The sequence below is a fragment of the Mus caroli genome, chromosome 6, assembly GCF_900094665.2.
Source record: "Mus caroli chromosome 6, CAROLI_EIJ_v1.1, whole genome shotgun sequence".
Lineage (NCBI taxonomy): Eukaryota > Metazoa > Chordata > Mammalia > Rodentia > Muridae > Mus > Mus caroli.
The window spans coordinates 49,154,437-49,178,478 of NC_034575.1; the positions used below are offsets into that span (position 1 = coordinate 49,154,437).

The window sequence follows — 24,042 nt, forward strand, 5'->3', positions numbered from 1 at the left end:
ACAAAGACAACCCCTCTCTCTTGTTCCATTATTTCAGTCAAAATGTAGATCATGAGAGATGAATGTAATTAATGCACCATTGAGTTTCAGCATCCATTCTGGGTGTTAGACAGTCTTGAGCTTGTACACACTTCTACACATATTACATAAATGCCATGTCAAATCAGCAGCCATCCAAAATTTGACATTCATGCTTGGTTTAACAGAATGTCAAGTTAATCAATACTGCTTCACACATCGGACACCAATGAGTACTGCTATAAGCCTAGGCATATAATCAAATTTCCTACATTTAAAAAACCCAGGGCTAGAGAGATGGCTCATTAGTTAAGGCATCTAGCTGTTCTCCCAAAGAGCCTAGATTTGATGATACACACATGGTGGCTCACAAAGGTCTATAACTCCAGTCCCAGGGTATCCAATACCCTCTTCTGGTCTCTGGACACCAGACACATACATGCTACATTTATGCAAAAACACTCATACAGATAAAAAATCAGTAAATTGTAGAAAAACCCCCTGGATTTCTATTCCTTTCACACACACACACACACACACACACACACACACACACTTTCTCAAACCCTTACTATAAGGTCATGAATATATACCCATTTTCACAGTTGTTGAAACTGGGGTTCCCAGGACATACCCCAGTCACACTGTCAAGTGTGTTCTCTTAGCCTCAGAAGGCAGGAAGCAGTGGAAGAATCGCTCCCACAGTCTAAAGACAAATGCAAAGACAAGCAAATAAACGTAAGGAAATTCTGCCACTGAAATGATCAAAACAGACGACTGTGGAATAACGTCTTCTGCCTGTAATAACAGGTGCATTCACTGGGCTTCCCTTTGCTAGACTGCCAGCTTACTGAGGCGGTTAGACTCCAGCTCATTCATGTTTACACCCCAGCTAGCAAGGCTCCTGGTTCAGAAGGCGCACTTTAAAAATAACCACGAGTAAATGTTTATAGAATGAATGCTATTTAATGTGTCCCTTCCGGAAGCCAAGTGTTCAGACGAGGACTCTTGAACTCCCTGTAAACCAGTGTGTCTGCTGGGCACGCAGCAGCCAGAGCATTCAACAGGTGTAGTCAACGGGCAGGCTCCTTGCTTTCCAAGCAGGGTTGGGGTGTGGCTCGGTGGTAACACGCCTGAAAAGCACGACCCTGGGTTCAATTTTCCAACAACTCAAAATACAAAACAAAACCTCAAGCCCAACAAACAAAACAACAGTTGGCCATTTTAGGTCATATAATATAAATTCAAGCCAAATCAGTGAAGGTATCTGTAAGAAGCACGCAGCTTGATGTGCGTGTAAGAGTACACTTCCTTCCAAATCAGTCTAGAAAATACACTCAAGGTTCCTGGGAGGACCGAATTTTGGCTTCTGTAGAAAGCAAAGCTGTATCCCCGGGTGCTCGCAGCACCTCTACAATCAGCCCTGGCAAGGACCAAGCAGTCTGTACTTCTGGGTGCGTCCCTCGCGTTTATAGCGGATTCCAGAGAAAGCCTTCCAAACTGGCTCCAAACCAGGGGTCCGGAGCCAGCCCCGCCCCACCCCGCCGCCACCTGCAGAGACGGGCGCCCCGCCCACATCCTGACGTCATCGGGCTCCGGGCGGTGCCGGGTAGGGCTCCGGGGATTGGCCAGAGTTCGTGACGTCACGAGCCGGGGCGGCCCCGGGCTGGCGGGGTCCCGGGGTGCTTGGGTTCCTTTCAAGGCGGGNGGTGGGGGTGGGGGCGGGGCGGAGGCGGAGCGGGCGGTGTAAACAGACCCGGGAGCCGTGAGCCCCGGAGGAGGCGCGGGCGGCACCGCCATGGACTTCCAGCAGCTGGCAGATGTCGCGGAGAAGTGGTGTTCCAGCACGCCCTTTGAGCTCATCGCCGCCGAGGAGACGGAGCGCAGGATGGACTTCTACGCCGACCCGGGCGTCTCCTTCTACGTGCTATGTCCGGACAACGGCTGTGGCGACAGCTTTGTGAGTGCATGGGACGGGCGCGCTCCGCTTTGCCCAAGCTCCTCCAGGGGGGCCGGGTGGGGCGGATAGCGGTGGCAGGGGTCCAGGGAGCGGAGGTGTGGCGACCTACCGGACCAACGCGCACCGGGCGCGTGGCTAAGAGCATCCCATGGGAGCCTCTATGGGGCACCCACCGGGTGGGGCTCACAGCCCCTGCGGCAGGATCCGAGGTGGGTCCCGGAGCGGTGTCAGTCCCCCTCGGGGTCTCAGACACAACTCTGCAGCCGCCCCTCCCAACAGGGCCCCCTCCCCAGCCTGCGAGTCTCTCGAACGGACACAAAGCCTCTGTCCACACCCGCAGTGATAGATCTTTTGGACCCTCTTTGCGGAATTACGCCCTGGAGCTTAAAAATGCACGCGCGTGCACACGCGCGCGCTCGCGGGGGCACGCCTATCTCGGGTCTCCTGCTTCCCTAGCTCCTCAATGAGCTGCCAGCAAGTGTTTGTAGCCCATGCGGGTTCTAGCCTGCCATGAGGCTACTGTGTCCTCGCCGAGGCCTTTCGCCTTTTCCAGAGGAAGAACCCACACACCCAGGTCCAGAGGGACCAGAACCAGGAACTACAGCGACCAAACCTTTGGCCAGCATCCCTCCCACTAGGTATTCTGGTGCTGACAGTTTAGGAAGGAGATGCTGAGAGCACGCGGTTGTGATGGGAGGTGTGGAGGCAGGGCGGGAATGGCGCTCCGTGGAGTGTTTGTAAGCACTGTAAATAATAGTCCCCAAATGTAAGATGGAGGCAGCTGGGGATGAGGGTAATCGTGTGGTCGACGGCCTGAGGCTGGAGGCGCTGCTGCAGCAGAGGAAGATGGGGTGGTGCATCGTGCATCGACCGCTTGGCTTATCAGGTGAAATGACAAAGCTGGACATATCCCCCACCCCGCTGGGTCTGTACACCTCATCCATCCATGGGAAGTTCAGCTTAGGATCCCTGAGACCCGGACAGGACAGGTGCACAGCTGCCCAACAAAGTATGCTCCTGGCTTTGAGTGGCAGCTAGATTTAGGTTCTGTTCGCTTGTCTTCCCTTGAGTTGCCTACCCACAAAATTAGTTTCCTAATACCAGTTCTCTGGCAATCTTTGAAGTAGACCTAGCAGTTTGATGCACAGCAAGTGTCCTGCAAATTTAAAGTTCAGAGACCTGGTGTTCCCCCCTATCTTTGTATAAACTCTTACCTGGAACTAAGGATGTAGCTTAGTTAGAACACTTGTGTAGTGTGTGTAAAATCTGTTAAGCATTGAAGGAATTTGAATTGAGTAGCATCTCTGCTATTTGGAGATTTTGTTAACAGTAAGACTATTATATAGCATCTTTCAATTTACAAAGTTTAAGACTGTTTAAATAGTTACAAACACTGATGAAGGCTTGGTCTCTCCTTGGTCAGAGGTATCTAACTGACAGATGGCACTGTGCCTCTAAGCACAGGTAGTTGGCTCTGAAGGAATATAGCAGTACTTAGCCCCGATTCTGTTCGGCCATCCCCAAGTGCACACCTCTGTCTGTGTTCTTGGGGACATCACTCTCTTCCAGGCTTAGACAACTATGTCCTCCTGTTACCTGACTTCAAGTGGCAGGCTGTTGTCACTGGATGCCAAGCAGGGCTGCTTGGGTACCCTTGGCTTGTGGTGCTCATATCTGGGAGCCTGTGTTAGTGTAATCGCTGTAAATGTCACTGCCGTCTGCAAGACAGATTCCAGCCCCAATTCTAAAAACCTCCTAACTCTCTCTTTTCCCCACTCGGTGTCCAGACCACCCGAGTTCCGCCAGCATCGTGAGGCAAGCATATGCAGGGCCCTGTTCCTCTGTGCCTGTGAGGGCACTTAGGGGTGATCCTTCACATGGCTTGTCTCTTCCTGTACCCAGGCAAGACCCCAGGATCTTGTCTTCTGGTGCTGGGGACCTGAATTCAGGTCTTCATGATTATACAGCAAGCACTTGACCCACCGAGCCATCTGCTGAACCTTGAAAGATGCCTTCTTACTGGGCCTCGCAAGAAATCTATGAGGTAGATGGTGTACTCATTTTAGAGGCGAGGAAACTGAGGCTTGATGTGTAAGAGACTCTGATAGCCCAGATCTCTGTCGCCTCACTGAAAATTGGCTCACGGTAGCTTCAGAGGCTCAAGAACAAAGATACCTTTGAATGCCACTTCACTGGGCAACTCCTGGGTGTCTCCTCGCCTCGAAGGCTACCTGCCAATGTAGCCCCTTTCCAAACTTCATGTTGGGAATTGTGGCTTCGCAAGTGACAGGAAGGGCTGTGCCACCCAGGAGAAGGGGGGCAGGAACTTGGCAACCAGCTGGCAGTTCTCTCTTCTGCCAACTCAGAAGGTCTTGAGGGTTATCGGCCCTGAGAAGGGGATTGTGGGCAGCCATTCAGGTGCCAGGGAACAGAACTCTGTGTGTGTGTGTGTGTGTGTGTGTGTGTGTGTGTGTGTGTGTGTGTGTGTGTGTGCATACACATGCTCATATGCTCCTGTACATTCCTAAATATGCTGGTTTGTGTCCGGTTGGAGCACTGGCTGACCTCCTCCCTTGTCCACTAAGTGAAGAGTGCCTACACATCACCTAGAATAGAGATTGCTGATCGCAGGGACAGCTGGTTTACCTTATAGTTCCACCTTCCTGACAACCCATCAGAAGCATGTTTAGATGCACAATTTTGTGTAGTTTCATCCCCTCTGATCCAAACACATAGCAGTAGCCATATTATTAAAGAAACCGTGCTCACGGTTAGATAGGCAGGCTGCCTTAGTTATGGCTGACTGTGCTCTTCCCACTGAGTATGCAAGTATGCATGTATGTTTACACGGTTCCCATTTGTGAGCGGGTCTGTGATGTATGTAGGTGGGGCTGCACCGTGGTCTTGCAATGGCGAGAGGGAGGAAAGGTGTCTCTTTACCTACTACTTTTGATTGCTCCATCCAGAGTGAGATAATCATACTAAAACCCATCACTACTGTGAGCGCTGTATGAGGAGCCAAGTGCGAAGTGGAATCACTTCATAGAAGTGAAACAACTTCATAGAAGTTATTTCAAGGAAGAACAAAGCCACTTGTATAGTTAGCTAATCGTGAAGAGGGTAATGTTGGGGTGTTATGAGCCCAGATGATTGGGAACCAGCAGTCACTTATCTGCTAATTGACAGGCAGTCTGCAGGCAGACGCCTGTGATTTTCAGACCCCCTCTAAATATAACTGCTGTCTGTGACTTACACATGGCTGAGCCAAGACCCCCTTCAGCAGCATGCACAGAGGCAGTTGAGGGCATGCAAGCAAAACCCCTGCGGGGTGTTCTCTGCCTTCTGCTGCCTGTGTAGCCACAAGCAAGGTACTTAACCTTTAGAGCACCAGTTTCCTCCCTGACAGAATGCTTAGATGGGCAGGCTGCCTTAGTTATGGCTGACTGTGCTCTTCCCACTGAGTATGCAAGTGTGTTGGGCGCCACAAAGTGGCTTGTGGTTTCTGTGTTCTGTCTGCTACGTGGATTTTAGATTAAGAGACACCAATTAAAAATAGAGCACCATCAGCTAAGATGGCCCATGGCGATATTGGTTTGGGGGCTTTTTTAGATGCCAAAATCTGAGGCTACTCAGAGCTAGTATATGAAATGACATATTTACACACACCCTGCACCTAACCCTGTATGCCTTAACTGGGTTAGATTACTGAGGGCATTTAATACAGTGGGAATGGGAAGTAAGTGGAGTTTGTTTTATTTTGTCCGGGGAATAATCTGTGCTCTGAACCCCTCTTGGTCTCACCAGCTTATAGCTGTAGGTCTAGCAGCATGCCCCCAGGACAAGAAGAGCTTGGAGGGATTGAGTTAGCCTAGTGATCTAACGTCATGCTTTGATGACCAGGTCTTGTCATCTCTATATAGAAAGTGGAACACACTCCCTGCCCTGCTCGTGACTTGCTTGTGCTGTCTTAGCTAGATGAGCTCAGGCCTGCTGTAACAGAAAGAGGTACAGAAGGCCTATAGTCACAGGGCCCCCATGGGGCATTTGCTGTAAGAGTGGCAGGTCATTCAGGGTGGGGACAGCAAAGACCAAGTGAGTCACTGAAGCTCAGGGCTGTGGTCAGTAATGGAACTGCTTCAGTTCTCAGTGAGAAATGTGAAATGGGCCTGGAAGTCTGCATTGTAACAAGCATCCCAGTGACAGTCAACAGTTAAGAACCCCAGCTCTGCTGCACTTCCTGCTCCCGGCATCTCCTGTTATCATAGGAGGCCTGAGCTCACCCCAGCTCCAAGCGTCCTCCATACCCAGGGCAGCCAGCATGCTTCAATCTGACACTCCCAGCTAAGCTATTTCTGTGGCTGCAGCTAGTTTCTCCAGTTCCTGCTCTAGTGTTCTCCTGGCTAATGTGGGTGTTTGATTATATGTGCTTGGAGTATTTTCCCGGCTGCCGTTACAGTGGCTGTACCTTATGGCCCAGGACTTTGGGACTTCAGCCACTCAACCTGATTTTACGATTCTTTCCTTTTATCATCTTTCTTTTTGTCACACACACTTCATGGTTACATCTCAAGTCACCCTGCCTTGTATTCTAACAGTGCTAGATACCATTAGTTTTGGAAAGAAGTATTTTAAATAAAGTTAAATACTTTATGTTTGTAAAGACAGTAGAAATAAGATGATTAGCAGTCTGTGGATGGTGTCTTTTCAAGTTGTCATGATCCAAGCCCCTGTTTCTTCATGGTACCTTGCAGACAGTGATTACAGTTAAGGGTTTTGCTTTGGTTTTTTTTTTTGTTTGTTTTTTCTGATTTATTTATTGCTTTGTGTGTACGAGTCTTTTTCCTGCATATGTGAGTATGTGCACTGCGTATGTGCCTGGTGCCTACAGAGGTGCTGACCACCCTGGAACCAGAGTCACACACAGTCCTGCGCTATAGTGTAGGGACCAGGGAATCACACCAAGAGCAGCAAGTGTTTTTAACCTCACAGCCATCTTTACAGGTCTTTTTTTTTTTTTTTCTTAAGTCCACAAAACCAGTAAGGCTGGGACTCTGGGAACCCCTGTACTAGTTGATGAAGGCTCTTTAGGCAGAAGACCTTTCCTGGAGTTCAAGTCTAAATTCTCCAACATATAGCAATAAATAGCTCCAGAAGTGGAGGCAGGAGATTGGAAGTCAGGAGATGGGAAGTCAGGAGATGTCTTCCTGAGGCTAAGGAAGCTGAGAAACGCCTAACCAGTGCTCCCCACCGGTGATCCCCACCAATGCGCTCCACCGCCAGACGTCGGGCGCTGCCATTCTGTTTTTGCCTAAATGAGACACTTCTGCTTACTGTGTAATTTAAAGCCCAAATGCACTTTTAAGAAGAGAAGTCTATAAGGTTTTGCTTACGTATCTGTTTATTTTAGATCTACCTGCTTATGAATTGATTTCAATCCAAGTGGCCTAGGAGAGCAGTCACAGCAAAGTCACCCTGGGTTTCAGGTTTACTCATCCTGTGACTCCTGTCTGTGGCAGGTGGGAAGCCCAGCTTGCTACCGTCTCCCTGCAGATGCAGAAAATCTCCCTGTGCCCACTACTTACAGACCAGGCCCAGGCTGCCAGCCAGCACTGCACACACACTGATACGCCACTAGCTTTTCACTCTGCACTCACACAGTGCCCAGGGAAGGCAGATAGAACGTTAAGTGCTGCTAGGTGGTCACCCCATGTCTACCCTGGATTCAAACTTGAAGGAATCTGGAATGGCGTTACAGATGTGATGTGGAGGCAAGCGCTGTGCAAGCTTATTAGCCAAACATACTGATAGTCTGTCTGGCTGCATCTCTGTCGACTGAGAACAGGCAAGACAATGAGTTGAGGAGCGCTCTGTACAGTTAGCCTTCTGTACTGTGTAGGAAGTAGTTGTATATGTGACATTTCAGCAGCTCCACAGTGTTAGGGTCTGTGATAGCGAATGGTGTGAGGAACTCTCTAGTGGCTCTGTGAGGTGGTGGAGGAACACTAGAGAAGACTGCTGGTGTAGGGCAGCTGGGCGGGTCAGAAAGCCACCATTAAGACTGTAACTGGGACAATCGGAGTATGGAGATGACACATGTACCTGCTCACCCCAGCTGTGTGGGGAATCTATGCAGCCCTTCTTAGACATCCCGCAGTAAGAAGGAAGGTGGTGAGATGTGCTCATAGGGTGGCCAGCAGAACTTTGTAGGGTGATGGCCCTGCTCATGCACAAGAATGGAAGCAGGCAGGGGGTGCCACACGGACCTCAGACCATTTTCTAACTAGGTCTTATCTCCTCCTTCCATCCACCAAACACCTCCCTTTTCCCAGACCTCAAAACTGTCCATTCAGTTGAAACCCTTGAGACAGACCTGTGGTACCTGTGGGGTGCCCCATGTTTCTGGCTTGTTGGTTCTGCAGAACTAGGGCTTCTTCATCCAGACCTCAAGTCTGTTTCTCTAGCTTATTCTAGATCTTTACCCCTAATTTAAAAGATGTGATAACACAGATTTCCTCACCTAGATAAATGTCCCCCCAGCCCCAGTAATAGCAGCAAACCTGGATGCAGATTGATATCCACGTGTGCTGGGTTGTTTATGATGCCTGGGAGGATGCCCTCCTAATGTGCTGAGGGGATGAGGACCCTGAGCAAGGCCAGGCTTCCTAAGTGGCTCAGGGCCGACTTTGCATATTCTCCTGAATTCATTTCAGTCTGGAGAAATTTACCAACATCCCCACTCAAGGGCTGATCTGCAGAGGGAACACCCTGTTCCAAGTTCATGATTACAAACTGGTTAATTAATTCTTCAGCTGTAGCTGGAGGCAAAGTTAAGGAATTTGAAGGCAAAGGCTCTGATTCCACCCCCTCCCCCGCCCTTTTAAAGTCACCCTCAGACTCCTTCGGAGAGGATGGGCTGGGCAATACCCGTTGGCCTCACAGGTGAGACTGGGAGCAAAAAAGCTTGGGGGAGTTCTATGGCTTTGACACCGATCCCTTGCCAAGCAAAAAAGCTTGGGGGAGTTCTATGGCTTTGACACCGATCCCTTGCCAAGCAAACCAATGAAGACCAAGGGGGTGGATTTCACTCTGCAATGGAGGCTGACTTCCAGTGAGGGACTCTCTAAAACTCTAGGGTGATGACCTGTGTTCTTTGTTTCCTCCAGCACGTGTGGAGCGAGAGCGAGGACTGCCTGCCCTTCTTGCAGCTGGCCCAAGATTACATCTCTTCCTGCGGCAAGAAGACCCTCCATGAAGTCTTGGAAAAAGTCTTCAAGTCCTTCAGACCTGTAGGTGCTGCACGGCTTCCGAAGCCACCCCGCACCCCTCCGTCACTGCACACTGATCGCAGGGATGGGCAGGAGAGTGGGCAGACCCAGGAGTGTTCTGTCTGTTTGTCGGCCCTGTAGTATGAAGAGAGCAGCCACTGTGGGGAGGCAGAAAGCAGGGTGCACCACGGCTGTTAAGTGCAGGGCTGCCGAGGGCTATTTCTAGCCTCAGTTTAGAAGTACTGATAGGGTGGAGGCAAAGAGCCTTTACGGAAGACGAGGTACTCTAGTTCTCACCCAGTAAATTCCAAATCCACCGGGAAGCCGGAAGCCATAGGTTTTGTCTGTTTTGCTTTGCTTTTGCCTTTTATCATAGAGGTGTTTTCACCAGGGGCCATGGCTGGAGATCTAGATAAAAGATGTCCACACTTGTGCCTGTGAGGAAGGGAGCCCCTTCTTGTTGCAGGTCTCAGAAACACTTGCATAAAGCTTGCCTCCCCTCTCAGGATTTTGGACTGTGTGTTTCTGTGGCAAGCTGGTGGTTGGTCTGCCTTCATGCTAGCTGATGAACACGCCCAGTGAATACTCGCTCCTAGTTTGATGGTGTTTTTTTTTTTTTTACTTCCCTCTCTCTTCCAACATCATCCCCAGCATCACAGCATGCCCCACCCTAGCTTGCTTCGTTGCCCGCTATGATTCTAGTACATGTATTCGGCGGTGTGCTGTGGAATTTCTGTGTATTTCTCAAGCTGTTTTCAGTCTTCTCTACTAAATATTTCAAGCTTGTTTCATAGTCCTCTGAACACAGGGAGGTTGGTTGCATAACATTTCAAGGTCAGTAAGTCTGTTTGGCATCTTTTTGTGTCTCCTGGCTCAAACTTCTGATATCCCTCATGTGTGTGTGTGTGTGTGTGTGTGTGTGTGGCGTTGTCTGAGTTCAGGTTAGCGTGTTTGCAAGTTCATGGGCAGGAATAAATGGAGACCCAGATGATAGTGCCTTTCACAGGACTTGTTGGCCCTGCTATATGACCTGAGAGCCGTGTCTGCTTGAGGTGGCCTTCATTGCTTGAGTTGTAGCTCCTAGGCACTCTAGGGGATTAAAAAAATAAATAAAATAAAATAAAAACAAAACAGACAAACAAACAAACAAACAAACAAACAAGGCTTCAGACCTTGTCTCTTTTAGCTCATTGTCCCAGGAATATGGACCTTTGGAGGGCCTCCTGTGTAAAGTGGGGACCCTGCTGTAGTTGTTCCCTTAAAGGACCCTGGGCTTTGACATGTAAGTACAGTATACTCTCCTGCTTTCCCATCCAGGTTAGGCTGACCTCTCTGGCTTCCAAGTCCCCACTGTACTCAAGAGGTTATTTCCATGTCTAATACTTGAAAAGTCTTTAGCTATTCTCAGTGGAAGGGTGAGAACATTATCGTTAGGAGAAGTAGAACTTCGGTGGGTTTCTCTTCAATGAGAAAGCTATTTCAGAGATTTCAGAGTCATGACCACGGGGAAGAGCCGGGGGTTGGCGGTGGGGTGCCAGGCACAAAGACAACTCTGAAAGAAAGCCTAGGGTCAGGAGATTGATTGCCTGTGTTCCTGATATAGGAAGTACCCACAGAGCTACAGGGTTTGGAGTTGGGAACCTGGGCACAGTGAGAGGGGAGTTCAGGAAGACATAGGGTCTCATAGCTGTGGAAGGACTTGGGTTTGCCAGCTATAGAGAGCCCGAAGAAATAGAGCAGGGGGTGGGGGGTGGGGCATGATGATGTCCTTTCTTCAGAGGTGCCCTCTTGCAGACTGAAGTGCTCCCTCCCAACGGCTGTCAGCAGGAAGCATAGGACCAGAACAGAAAGCAGCACCATCTTCCAGGCAGATGTGAGGCCAGCTTAAAAATAGCAGAAGTGGAACAGGAGCCTGGGATGGTGGAGATGGCTGGGAAGCCGACCCAGCTCGCCTTGCTGTTGGGTTGCAGTGGAGTCTAAGAAAACGAGGAAGAGATGAAACCTGAGTTTCTTGGCAGTGCGTTGAAGGAGCGTCACAGTGGATGATGAGACCGGGAGGGCGTGTGGGAGGAAAAGCTAGGGTCTGGTGCTTAGACCTCAGTTTTGCAGGACCGAGAAGTCAGTGGGGAACCCTGAACCCCTCCTGTCCCTGCTGCTCTCAACTAAGTGTGGAGCTTTGAAAGAAGGCACGGGCAGGGGGTTCGCTGCTGCTGCTGCCCTAGTTGAGAGAAGACCTTATCCAGTCAGGAAGATTAGGAGCCAGGAAACCAGTGCTGTGTTCCCCTGGGTGTTGGGAGTTACACGGCGCTATCCCTAAGACAGCTGCATTCGGGGTGTCAGGGGGGCTTTAAAATGCCAGTGTGCCCCCTTCCAGTCACGATTGTTTTCACATGGTCATCAGCCAGTCACCTGCCTCGTGCAGTCTCTCCACAGTGATAAGGACCTATCTGTCTGTAGCCTTCCATGGCCCCCAAGGGACCTCGTCATCCCTGTTGGCTTGACCTTGCTAAAAAGCTGGCCCATGGCAACCGCAGCCTGAAGAGTAGTCTCACCTCAAGGTCGTGCCACCTGGATGGAGCTGTGTCTGTGGACTGCGTTCCCTTCGTCTTGCCTGCACTTTCTACACCAAAATAATCAACATCACACAGCCTCATTTCACACACGCTGAGACCTGATCAGATCTTTGAAGAAAGTGTCACCCTTTTCTCCTCTTTGAGCCGTCCTTCCTCCTTCTATCTTTCTCCTACTTCATCAGATTTCCCACAAAAATGTTCTACTCATCTGTTGCCAGAGCCTTGTTCTGGAGGGTAAAGGACAGCACAGCGTATTTGGCTTCTGCCTCCTGGGAGCTGATTAAGAGGAGCACCGGCCACTGAGCAGGGTGAAGCCAGGATAAAGGCAGAGCCTGTGTTGGCTCAGGTGGCTGCTCTCTCAGAGAGGAAGCTTTCTCCCCTCTCTCCTTCATGGAGGCTGGGTACCATACCCGTGCCTGTGGCAGCATCGAATGCTGTTTCGGCTAATGTTATCATGATGGTCTGGACAGGTTGGCTTTAGTTCCTGTGGCTCCCATGGCTTCTTCCTCTGTGTGGCCCAGTCTTATCTCTGAGGATGCTGTGACACTGAACAAAGGGGTTCCTACCAGAAAAACACACTCTTGGTTCTGGGCACTGGTGTGAAGGAGACCAGTGTTTTAAGGCTGCAATCCAGCAGCGGGGAAGGCAGGGAGGACACCACACAAGAAAATCTTCATGGCATAGAGCAGTGCTTGGCCAAGCCCTTGCCTTTGACCCTGCCTTTGACCCAGTAGCCTTGAAGAAGTGAGAGACTCCACCACTGCCAAGCCACCCAAGTGGGGCAGAAGCCCAAGAGAAAAATGGTTTTTCCTGTCCATGTAGATTTGCAGGAATGACATTCAAAATTGGAAATTTAACCTTTCCTCATCCTTTGTTTTCTGCTCATGTTATGAACACTCAGACCTTGTCATTTTTGGCCAAGTGGTGGTGACACCTTTAATGCCAGCAATCAGGAGGCAGAAGAAGGCAGATCTCTGACATTGAGGCCAACCTGGTCTACAGAACAAATTTCAGGACAGCCAGGACTAAATCGAGAAACCGTGTCTCAAGAAAACCAAAAGAAAAAAAAAAAAAAAACAAAACAAAGTAAACAAGCAAAAACAAAACTTTGTCATTTTTTGGAAGGCCAGTGCCAGTGCTCCTACCACAGCGAATGCCCCGACCACAACGTGTCTGCCGCTCTTCCCCTGTCCACCCCTGCCTCCATCTTGCCTCTCCTTCTCCCTCCTAATATAGAGAAGACTGATTGAAACTCACCTTGAGTTTTAGGACAGACAGTTTCAATACCCCCCCCAAATACTTTAACTAGTCTTGCTGCCCAGAGTGGGGCTTCTAGGACCCCCTCAGAACAGAAATGCAGAGATGGGGCCTCCCTTAGGCTCCATGAGCCAGGGTCTGCCCTGTAGGTAGTGTTCTTGGTGAGTCAGAGACATGGTCAAGTGTGAGAAATGCTGCTTCTCCCTTGGAAGCCTGAAGCCACAAGGACACAATATTCACCAACATTCTAGCTGATCCAGGATGCTCTAGACTCTAGAGGCCGCATACACCTCCACTCTCAGCGCAAAGACACCAGCCCAAGGTGGCTGATGTCTTCAGGGTGCCCCTTCAGGGTGCCACGTTCCAGCCACAACCTCAAGTAATTTGCAACTTTGTCCACTGGACCTGAAATTAGTCCCACAGGAGACCAGGGCCTAGAGAATTTTAATTCTCAACTGGTGACAGTTCTTCCTTTCCAGTGGAGGCCCACATAGCCTGCTGGGCCTAGACGATTATGTAATTGTGGACAGTTTATGTGATTGTGTTCCAAGGGAGCTTGTGGACAGCCAGGCCTGGAATACCAGTGTGTTCCTTTACACAATGAGCAGAAACTTGTTTGAGTCCCAGGCTGCTGGAAAAAAAAAAAACACTAAACTAGGATTGCCCAGTTGTGACTGTCAAGGATCGTTTAGCCAGATCAGGCCTGTCGGCGGTGGTTTTGCCCTTTCCATTCTCACATAAGAACACGTGGGCACAGATACAATAAGGGCCCCAGCTCCTTACCCGGCTGTCTGTCATCTCACCTCTGATTTAGATCCTCCACCACCCACGGTATGGAACGTTGGCAGCCGTGCTGGATTGCTACATATCTGTATGATGTTTTTGGAACTCTGGGCTTTAGTTCTGGTAGTTTGCCAGCCTATATGTGCTAACAGGTTGCCATAATGCAAACCTTACTTGTATACATTTCCTACTAGGGAGGCATTTTGAAAACACGTCTTGTCCAGTAGAAAGCATGGAAACTTCCCGGTGCCAGGCTGGGAATTGACAAGCATACCCTCAGCAGCCTGCCTGATGGGTAGGTGTGGGTAGACTGCAGTCAAGTCAGCAGAGGTTGAGTCCTGGCTCTGCTGTTAACTCAGTGACTCTGGGTAGTCTCTCAGTGTCTCCTGGTCTTGAGAACCATGTGTAACGCTGCTTGAGATAGCACTAGGCACATGCTAAGTTGACAGCACAGAGTAAGGTGTATATTCTGAGCTTCTGGGCTAATATCCTCTTATCAGTGAGTGCATATCACTGAGTGCATATGTGTGCTCTTTTGTGATTGGGTTACCTCACTCAGGATGATATATCCTCCCGATCCACCCATTTGTCTAAGAATTTCATAAATTCATTGTTTTTAATAGCTGTGTAGTACTCCATTATGTAAATGTACCACATTTTCTGTATCCATTCCTCTGTTGAGAGACATCTAGGTTCTTTCCAGCTTCTGGCTATTATAAATAAGGCTACTATGATCATAGTGGAGCATGTGTTCTTATTACAAGTTGGAACATCATCTGGGTATATGCCCAGGAGTTGTATAGCTGGGTCCTCTGGTAGTACTATGTCTAATTTTCTGAGGAACCACCAAACTGATTTCCAGAGTAGTTGTACCAGCTTGCAATCCCACCAGCAATGGAGGAGTGTTCCTCTTTCTCCACATCCTTGCCAGCATCTGCTGTCATCTGAGTTTTTATCTTAGCCATTCTGACTGGTGTGAGGTAGAATCTCAGATATGTTTTGATTTGAATTTCACTGATGACTAAGGATGTTGAACATGTTTTAGGTTCTTCTCAGCCATTCGGTATTCCTTAGTTGAGAATTCTTTGTTTAGCTCTTTATCCCATTTTTAATAGGGTTATTTGGTTCTCTGGAGTCCAACTTCTTGAGTTCTTTGTATATATTGGATATTAGCCCTCTATTGGATTTAGGATTGGTAAAGATTTTTTCCAATCTGTTGGTTGCCATTTTGTCTTATTGACAGTATCCTTTGCCTTACAGAAGCTTTGCAATTTTATGAGGTCCCATTTGTCAACTCTTGATCTTACAGCACAAGCCATTGCTATTCTGTTCAGGAATTTTCCCCCTGTGCCCATATGTTTGAGGCTCTTCCCCACTTTCTCCTCTATAAGTTTCAGTGTCTCTGGTTTTATGTGGGAGTTCCTTGATCCACTTAGACTTGAGCTTTGTACAAGGAGATAAGAATGGATCGATACTCATTCTTCTATTTGCAAACCACAAGAAACTCAAGAAAAAGGAAGACCAAAGTGTGGCTACTTCGATCCTTCATAGAAGGGGGAACAAAATACCCATGGAAGGAGTTACAGAGACAAAGTTTGGAGCAGAGACTGAAGGGATGACCATCCAGAGACTGCCCCACCTGGAGATCCATCCCATATACAACCACCAAACCCAGACACTATTGTGGATGCCAATAAGAGCTTGCTGACAGGAGCCTGATATAGCTGTCTCCTGAGAGGCTCTGACAGTGCCTGACAAATACAGAAGTGGATGCTCACAGCCATCCATTGGACAGAGAACAGGATCCCCAATGAAGGAGCTAGAGAAAGTACCCAAGGAGCTGAAAGGGTGTGCAGCCCCATTGGAGGAACAACAATATGAACTAACCAGTACCCCCAGAGCTCCCTGGGACTAAACCACCAATCAAAGAAAATACATGGTGGGACTCATGGCTCTAGTTGCATATGTAGCAGAGGATGGCCTAGTTGGTCACAATGGGAGGAGAGGCCCTTGGTCCTGTGAAGGTGATAAGCCCCAGTATAGGGGACTGCTAGGGTCAGGAAGCAGGAATGGGTGGGAGAACGGGGAGTATGGGGAGGGGGAGGGGATAGGGGGTTTTCGGAGAGGAAACCAGGAAAGGGCATAACATTTGAAATGTAAAGAAAATATCTAATAAAAAAAGAAAAGGAAAAAAAGAGTAAGGTATGAAGAGGGGCAAGGGAAGAGGTGTGGTTAGTCAACTAGCCTGCTGGATCTACTTCAGCAATGCTTGCTGAGTCCATGAGAGGGGATTGAGGGCTTCTTATGGCTTGGGTTGGGGTTGAGTAACCCATGTCCCCTGAGGAAGAATCATTATAGATATGTGTATTTACAAACATGCCTCAGCTGTACTATTCTTACCCATGAATGTCATGGCTAACTAAACTATGGTTTCTCATTGAGCCTCAGAATCCATCAGAACACAGCATTCTAAGTGGCCAGTTGCCACCTCAGATTAAATTGGATGGATGTTGGATTGACTGTTCTGTAGTTAGTGGCATTCCGCTTTACAGAGTGGTCTTGTGTCTTCCTCTTGGGGTGCTCAGATGATGTCGAGGCTCCTAATGCTGCGAAAGCATTCCCACTTTGTTAGACACTTCCCCTCGCTCGACTGTGGGAGCTGGTGTCAGCAACTCTTCAAATAAAAGCTGACCACCAGCTTAGCAACTGTCTACTTTCATTGTGACTAGCCATCTTATCTCCCAGGAAGCAGATTCTGTCCTGTATTTCATTAGAATGTGGGAAGGAGACAGTAAGTAGTGAGACAACCGGGCTTCTCTTTTTTTCCAAAGACGTATGAGATTGGTGTGCCAGGGCTGGACAAGCTCTCGCTGTCCTTTCCCAAGTGAGCAGTAACTTTCTGAGCTGTTGGCCACTGTGAGCTCTATGGAAGCAGCATGCATCTGCACCTGGCTGTGGCCATCTTCACTTGTGACCAGTAACACCTCACAGATAGCTTTGCCCTGCGTGCTTTCCTGGGAGTCTGGGACTGAGAGCTCTAGAACTTAAGAGATAGGCATTGTCTTAGTTGGGACATCTGGCTTACTGTCCCCCCCACCTGCCCATTTTGAGCCACAGGGAGAGTGGAGGAGGGGTGGCAGGGCTTTAGAGAAGCCACATGAGGAGTAAACAGGCCAACCTCAATGTCTTAATGCAGTTAATGTTTCGGCCACTGGGACCACTTTGTTAAGTGACCTAAAGGTGACAGATCTGGGGTGGAATGTCTCTTGGTCACTCTTGACTCCATCATCCCGTACAGAAGTCCAGGAGCAATGAAGGTCATGGTGTTCTGCCAGCCCACAAGTTTTGGTTCATATTGATTGTGAGTGATTAGTACTATTCAGTATCTAATGGAAGACCAATGTCATTAAAAACTGTTGTCATGGGGCTGGAGAGATGATGGCTTAGCAGCTAGGGGTGCTTGTTCTTCTAGAGGACCTGAGTTTGATTCCCAGCATTCACTGCATGTAACGCTAGCTCCATCCACAAGATCCCACGCCTCTGACTGCCAAGGGCACCAGTACTCACATGAGCACACCAAAGACGCAGACATGCACACGTATACAAAATTGAAATATATTCACCTTAAATTTGTTGTGCTTCCCTGGTCATAGTCATAGAACATCATAGAAGGCTTGTGGAACATAGATGAAACGGAGGCTAGGGAAATGATTTAGAGCTCCTTGGGGGGACCCAGGTTTGATCCCCAGAACTCACCAACATCCAGGGGATCTGATGATGCCCTCTCTAACCTCTGTGGGCACCGTGCATGCACAAAGTGCACATACACACTAGCAAAATATTCATATACATATATACATATACATAAAATACATATTTATACATATAAAATAAATGGAAAAAATTTAAAGATGAAATGAAAAGAAACACACACAAGATTGTAGCACCTGCTGCCAAGTCTGATGACCCTAGTTCTGTCTCTGGGCATCACATGATGGAATGAGAAAACAAACACCTATGCATTGTCCTGTGACCACATATATGCTGTGACATGCATGCAAACACACAAACCGAATGTAAAATTTTAAAAGAAAACTCAACATTTGAAAATATTTAATTGCAGTTCTTTTTCTATGTGCATCCATATGAATTTTAAGACAATCTATATCATAACTGACCATTTTTACATTTTATACTCATCTTATATCATTAAGTAATTTTAAGATTCAGTTTTAAGTCTACATATGATGTTATCTTACTAACATGCCATAAAATTTAACCCTTTGCTACTCATCATATGTCTATGTGCCACTTACCGTAAATAACCGCAAGTGTTTTGCGGGGGAGAAATTTAAGCAGAGGATTGATTTGGGGACATAGGCAATGCTTGTGGTGTGACTCACCAACACCGTGGGAGCGGCATGCACATCCACCACATGTGTGGTTTGCGGGGCCCCGTACCTCCCCAAGGTCGCCAGTGGAATCAACAGACCATGAAGACTCAGTGTGTTCCCTGTTAAATTTGTAACCGCTGAGGTGGGGGAGGTGAGTCCAGGGTTGCACTTGCAGTGCTAAGCAGATGAATTTGGGCGTGTGACGCCTTTGGGTTTCTGCCTGCAATGCTTACAGCTGCTGCTTTTCTTGTCCAATTTCTTCTCTCCAGTTGCTGGGGCTTCCAGATGCAGATGACGACGCTTTTGAAGAGTACAGTGCAGATGTGGAGGAGGAGGAGCCAGAGGCGGACCACCCGCAAATGGGGGTCAGTCAGCAGTAAACTCCTAGGTCACCTTGCAGAAGGGGAGTAAGCCCTGTGCACCCCATGGGGTCCGGTCCTCCAGATGGAGTTCGGTGCTCCTGGGGTAGCCCTTTTGCATTAGCACTTCAAAACAGGACATCCGGCTCCTGGCATCAGAATGAAAATGAAATACCCTTTAAATGACCACACAATATCTGTGACAAGGTTTGCTCAGCAGCGACCGGAATTGCCGCCCCACCTTGGCAGGGTCTCTATGGAGATGTCTTGGTAGCTTTTGCCCCTTTGAAGTTAGAGTCCGTCCGTGTTGTGGCTGCCTGTTCCCTCTTGAGTTTATGTTGGAGGATTATGTTTCCTAACTGGAATGTAGAGAACTCTGAATGTATTAAGGATGTGTTTTGAGTCCTCACAGGTGACCTTGCTGAGGAAAAGCATGACAGAGGAGAAACGCAGCCTGCACTATTTGTGTACCTTTTAAGTGTCCGTAAGTGAAAGGCTTTGCTTAGAAAGCATGAGTTTTCATATCTAGTCATGCGCCTGCACATGAGCAAGCGCAGAGGGTGAGGGTGGCTGAGGCTCCTTTGGAGAGTTCACCACTGTTTGCGTTTGGTTCCCCGGGCGTGCAGCCGCCAGCCACTGGTCAGTGTAGATGCTTCCTGGGTGTTTGATCGTTTTAAAGCTTGCTGCTTCCAAAGCCGCCTTTAAATTCTAATAGTGGAAAGTATAGATGGGGTGAAAGATATAAACGATTGGTTTCTTGATGCTGTTTATAAGCCTGCATATGAAACAATAACCTTTTCTCTTTATGACGAGATGGCAGCTTACTTAATCGTGAGAGCAGCCCGGATCTGAGCAAGTGCCCCTTAAGCTTTGAAGCCATAGGTAAATCTAACAGGAAAAGAAACTAGGATAGAAATATTAATAAAATGAAATCATTTGCTTTCCTAATCTTTTATTCTTTAGAGAATGTCAAGAAGGGCTCCCAGTGAGTTAATTCATTTAAAATTATAATTAATTACTCTAGGGAACCTACTTGCAGTGAAATTTTTAAAGGGACCTGAAAGTAAGAATCTTAATTACGAGATTGCTTGGGTTACAAGAGGATGATTTAATGATCAGGACACACAGACAACTCCCAGGAGTGACTGCTCTCATCATTTAGCCAGTAAGTACTTAGCAAGGTATTCTCTGATGCCACTGTGAGACCCTTCCACGCTTGTCTCAGGTTCTCATAACTTAGGGTGCAAGTGTCCCCTTGACAGTGCTTGACTGCTCTGTGCATCCAGTTTGGGCTTGTTTCAAATGCACACCCACACCACTTATGTTGTTGGTATTTTAAATTTAAAAAAGAAGAAGATGATGAAGAAGAAGGAGATGACCACGACCACTTGTGCTGACAGGAGCTTGTGTGGATGGCCAGCATGTCTGGACGTTCTCTATTTAACCCAGGGGCAGTTTGAAGAGTCCCATGCTCCTTGGTGTATTGTAGAATTCAGCTGCTGGGTGATGTCACACACTGGTTTCCATCTGTGCTTTTGTACCTGTGTGTTTTATTGTCTGGAAGAAACTTATTAATACCAAGCCAAGTAAGTTCTCTTGAAGTAGCCTATTAGCAACATCACACTGAGTGCTCCTTCCAGGGTGCAAGGTCCAGCCTTTGAGTCCTGCCCATCGCCCCACTTTGTGAGCATACAGCAGGGAGAGTGAGCTCTCTGTCTGGTAGGTACTGTCCAAGGCGGGTAACCTTCTTTTACATATAGTAGGTCACACAAATATATGGCTTTTATGGCTAAATGAGGATGCCTGAGCAGTTTGCTCCATTCTGAGGTAACCTTCAATTTTATACACAGAGGCTTCAAATCTAAATTTACATGTGTTTGAACATTAATATAAGATGAATTTTTATCAAAAATGTATTTAAACTTTGACCAGATATACTTGGTGTTACCACATTAATGGTCTCTATTTGTACAAGTTGAGCTAAGACCCCTCCCCCTCCTAGTGGTGCAGCGGGCTGCTAAAAACTCTCCTCTTCTGCCCAGGGGTGAGGAAGAGAGAATATCCCTGGATGTGGTTGATTTCCACGGCAAACCCCAGAGGCATCCACACATCCATCACCCTTCCGAGCCTCCTTCCTTCTGCTGTTGTGTGTGTCCCTTCCAGGGTGGGCCTGTGCGCACACCCGAGCCTACCCGTTCCACAGTGAGACAGATGTGACCCCTCCCAGCCTACAGAGGCAGGCATTCTAGTGGCAGCCATAGCATGGGGGAAGGGTCTTTGGGGGTTGGGAAAGACAGTTGCCCTTGACTGCAGGACCCTGACAAGTCATGTGACTTCTCTATGAAACCGGGCAATATACTTTTCTAGCTTTGAAGGGACATGGGAAAGAGATACTTCATAATTTTGCCAAAGATGGTGTCTTTAAGATGCTGGCCATGCAGCTACTTTAGAATATGGTGGCCAGCAGTTATCCAGATCCCTGGAGCCTGAGGTAGGCTCTATCCCAGGCAACTGATGAGATTCTGTCACTCTGAGAGGTGGGTAAGCAGAGGTCCCAGAAGATGGTTTGTCTCTGTTGAATGTCAGTGTCAGGCAGAGCTGCTCCTCGCCCCACTATGCTGAAGGCTTTGGAGGTGGTAGGCAGGTAACCCAAGAGGGGAGACTGGTGTGAAGACTAGCTGGAGGGGAATGGCAGTGAACACTTTGCTTGTCCTAGCACTCAGGAAAGTGACAGTGAAGACTTGGTAGGTAGCAGACAGAGACAGTGAGAGTAAACATACAGGGAAGGACTGACGGCATGCTGACCGATGTGACCAGCTGAAATCTGAACTAGCCACTGACAGCACTCAAGAGGCGGATCCTATCACTGAGTGATCCACGGAGACATTTTTCCCATATCTGTCAGGTTACTTTCCTCTGCCTGGTGATGGCACTGAGCCAAGCAGGCTTCAGACATCGAAGAACAGAGCCAGGGCGCATAGTGAGGCCCAGTGCAGTGCCTAGCATCACTAGGGGTCAGTCAGACCGAAGGGTCCACTTGGGACTCCTGGGCTCCCTGCAGCACAGGGTACATTCTGTGTTTCCATGACCAGAGCACAAACTGTCCGCTACGTGAGGAGATTGTCCTGCGCGCTAGTGCCTGAACTAGGTTTTCAGTGCGCTTAAGTCAGACTGGGTCTGGGGGTGCCACCCCTGCTCAGTACAGGCAGAACCGTTCTCTAGCACAATGCATGTCTCTGAATATTGTTTCAGTTTCTTCTCCGAGCACAAAACATATGTTCAGGGTGTTGTGATCCCAGACTGGAACTTTTAGTTGTTGCATGTTAAAACTCACCAGTTGGGAAACAGTTTAATCAAATCTGGTTTTTTTCCAGTGAGAGGAATGTAGGGATGGGCAAGACTTAATGTGTGTTGGGAGAAGGTGGACAGGTGCAGTGAGGAGTTAGGTCTCCATCCATCTGAGTTGTAAACATAGCCCACCCACACTTACCTTCTGGGACACAGGACAACTTGTGTCCTTGGCTGTCTCTAGAGAATTGGTTGCTTAGAGGATGCTGGTAATGGCTCTGTGACTTTCATGATGCCCCCTGCCAAGCCAAAGGCATGGCAAGTGTCCCTCGCACCTGGTGGAATTCCTCCCCTTAAAAATAAAATCAGCCGCTTGCCAGGAGAGCTTGCCTTCAAGAGTATTGGCTCAAGGGGCTGTGACAGCAGAGTGTGGGCCATACCAGCTCTCTCTTCCACTGGTGCTCTGGTGTCAGTGAAACTCAGTGGGGGCTCTTGTCTCTGGAACAAACCTTGAGGGAGATGCCATGCATGGCTTCTTGCATCCTCTCCAGAGATGCATAAAATGTATTTACATTAGAAACACTCCTCCTTCATACAAACCAAGTCACTTTGGTTTGATGGTAGCTAGCGTGACGTGAGAAGCTGAGGTTTTTAGGTTTTGTACAGAGTAGCTGTAAAACTTGCTGGGACGCTGGCAGCCTGTGGTCCACAGTCATGACCTTGAGCATTTCCTGTTAGAAACCCCATTCACCACACTGCAGGCTGAGAGGTTCTGAACAGTCAAAAGTGTGTCCCAAGCTACGTAGGAATTCACGTTCAGTTTGATTAGGACTGTGTTCAAGTCGTCTGGTGTTGGGAGAAAGCTGACAGTGTGCGCTTCATAAACCACCTTTCTCTGGGCTTTCCTTTTTGTCTCTCAAGGTTCGGCCTTAACCAGAACCTTCTGAACTGGCAGAGACCAACACTCTCTACACATGCCAGCTTTCTAAAAGGCACTAAAATAAATATTCAGTGCTGGGCAAATCCGAACCCAGAGTTCAGACCAGTGCTTATTTGTGTACAAGTGAGATTTCTCCAGAGAAGCAAATCAGAAGGAACAAAAGCAAGGGACTTTGTTGTTTGTTTCTGTTTTTTTTTTTATTTTTTATTTTTTAGACAGCGAGTTTTTCCTGTGTGATGTGTGTGCCTTCTTTGAGTCTGTATTTCCTTTCAGAGAGCTCTCTTGTAAGTGACAAACTGTGAAATGGGTTGCCAAAAACTGTGTCCTTTGTTAGACGCTTCAGAGGGAACTGTGTAAATTCTCTCTGCACCTTGTCCCATCTGCTTCCTCCTCCCTCCCATGAGAGCAAGGACCACATCCAAGGATGTAATTACCATACGCTTGCTATTAAAGAGCCTTCCAGCCCTGGTGCTATTTGTCATCTTTACTCTTTTCACAGATTTGGGTTACAGAACACTGCAATTTATAAAGGAAAAGCCAGGACCATGGGCACTGGGGCGGGAGGGAGCCGTTACATCAAAGGTGGATTTGAAGATAGGTAATTCACGTGGTTGGGAACTAAATGCTCTCTGGCTAGTGTTTAGCAATTTGTCACCTCCCTTTAAACTAGTACTGGTTTCATATGGGAGCATTTCTTTCTGCAAACCTAGTGAAGGAATGCTTTGTGCCACAATTAACAATCTATCCTGCGCAGGTCCAGTAATGACAGGATGACATTTCCTCGGCACCTTGCTCCCAGTTGCCTTGATTCACTAGACAAAGGCATGTCAGAAGGAGCCCTGAAAGTTGGCAGCCAAGTCTTGTTCTTTATTTAAGCTCCAGTCTCTCACTTCCAATGAGGGGTCTCTAAACTCGAAAACAGCTTAGCAGCCCCAGCTTGAGGCTGTGTGTGTTGAATGTCATTGGAGGTCCTTGGTCTTGGCCGAAGATTCCAAGTCCAGGGGAAAGCTATGTGTGCACATTCTAAGGTCCTCTGGTCAAAAACTGGCTCCAGAAGGGCCATGGAGACAGATTTTTATCATGAGAAAATTCCTGTTTCTATGACTTGATCACACAGGCTCGGCTCCTTTACCTGCAAGGACAGATCTCAGCCTTACTCATCTCTCCTCTCTCCGCCCTTAATCTCTGAAATCATCTGGCAGGAG

The 24,042-nt window shown here is 48.2% G+C and overlaps 1 protein-coding gene across 1 annotated transcript; it reads left to right on the top strand.

Annotated features, from left to right (window-relative positions):
* Positions 1–1,749: 1,749 nt before the first annotated feature.
* On the top strand, positions 1,750–23,307 carry Mturn (maturin, neural progenitor differentiation regulator homolog). Its single transcript, XM_021165815.2, has 4 exons — positions 1,750–1,978; positions 9,142–9,264; positions 18,520–18,615; positions 19,022–23,307. Exons 1-4 carry the CDS (start codon positions 1,817–1,819, stop codon positions 19,085–19,087), a joined length of 447 nt encoding a protein of 148 aa, XP_021021474.2. The 5' UTR covers positions 1,750–1,816; the 3' UTR covers positions 19,088–23,307.
* The last annotated feature ends 735 nt before the right edge of the window (positions 23,308–24,042 follow it).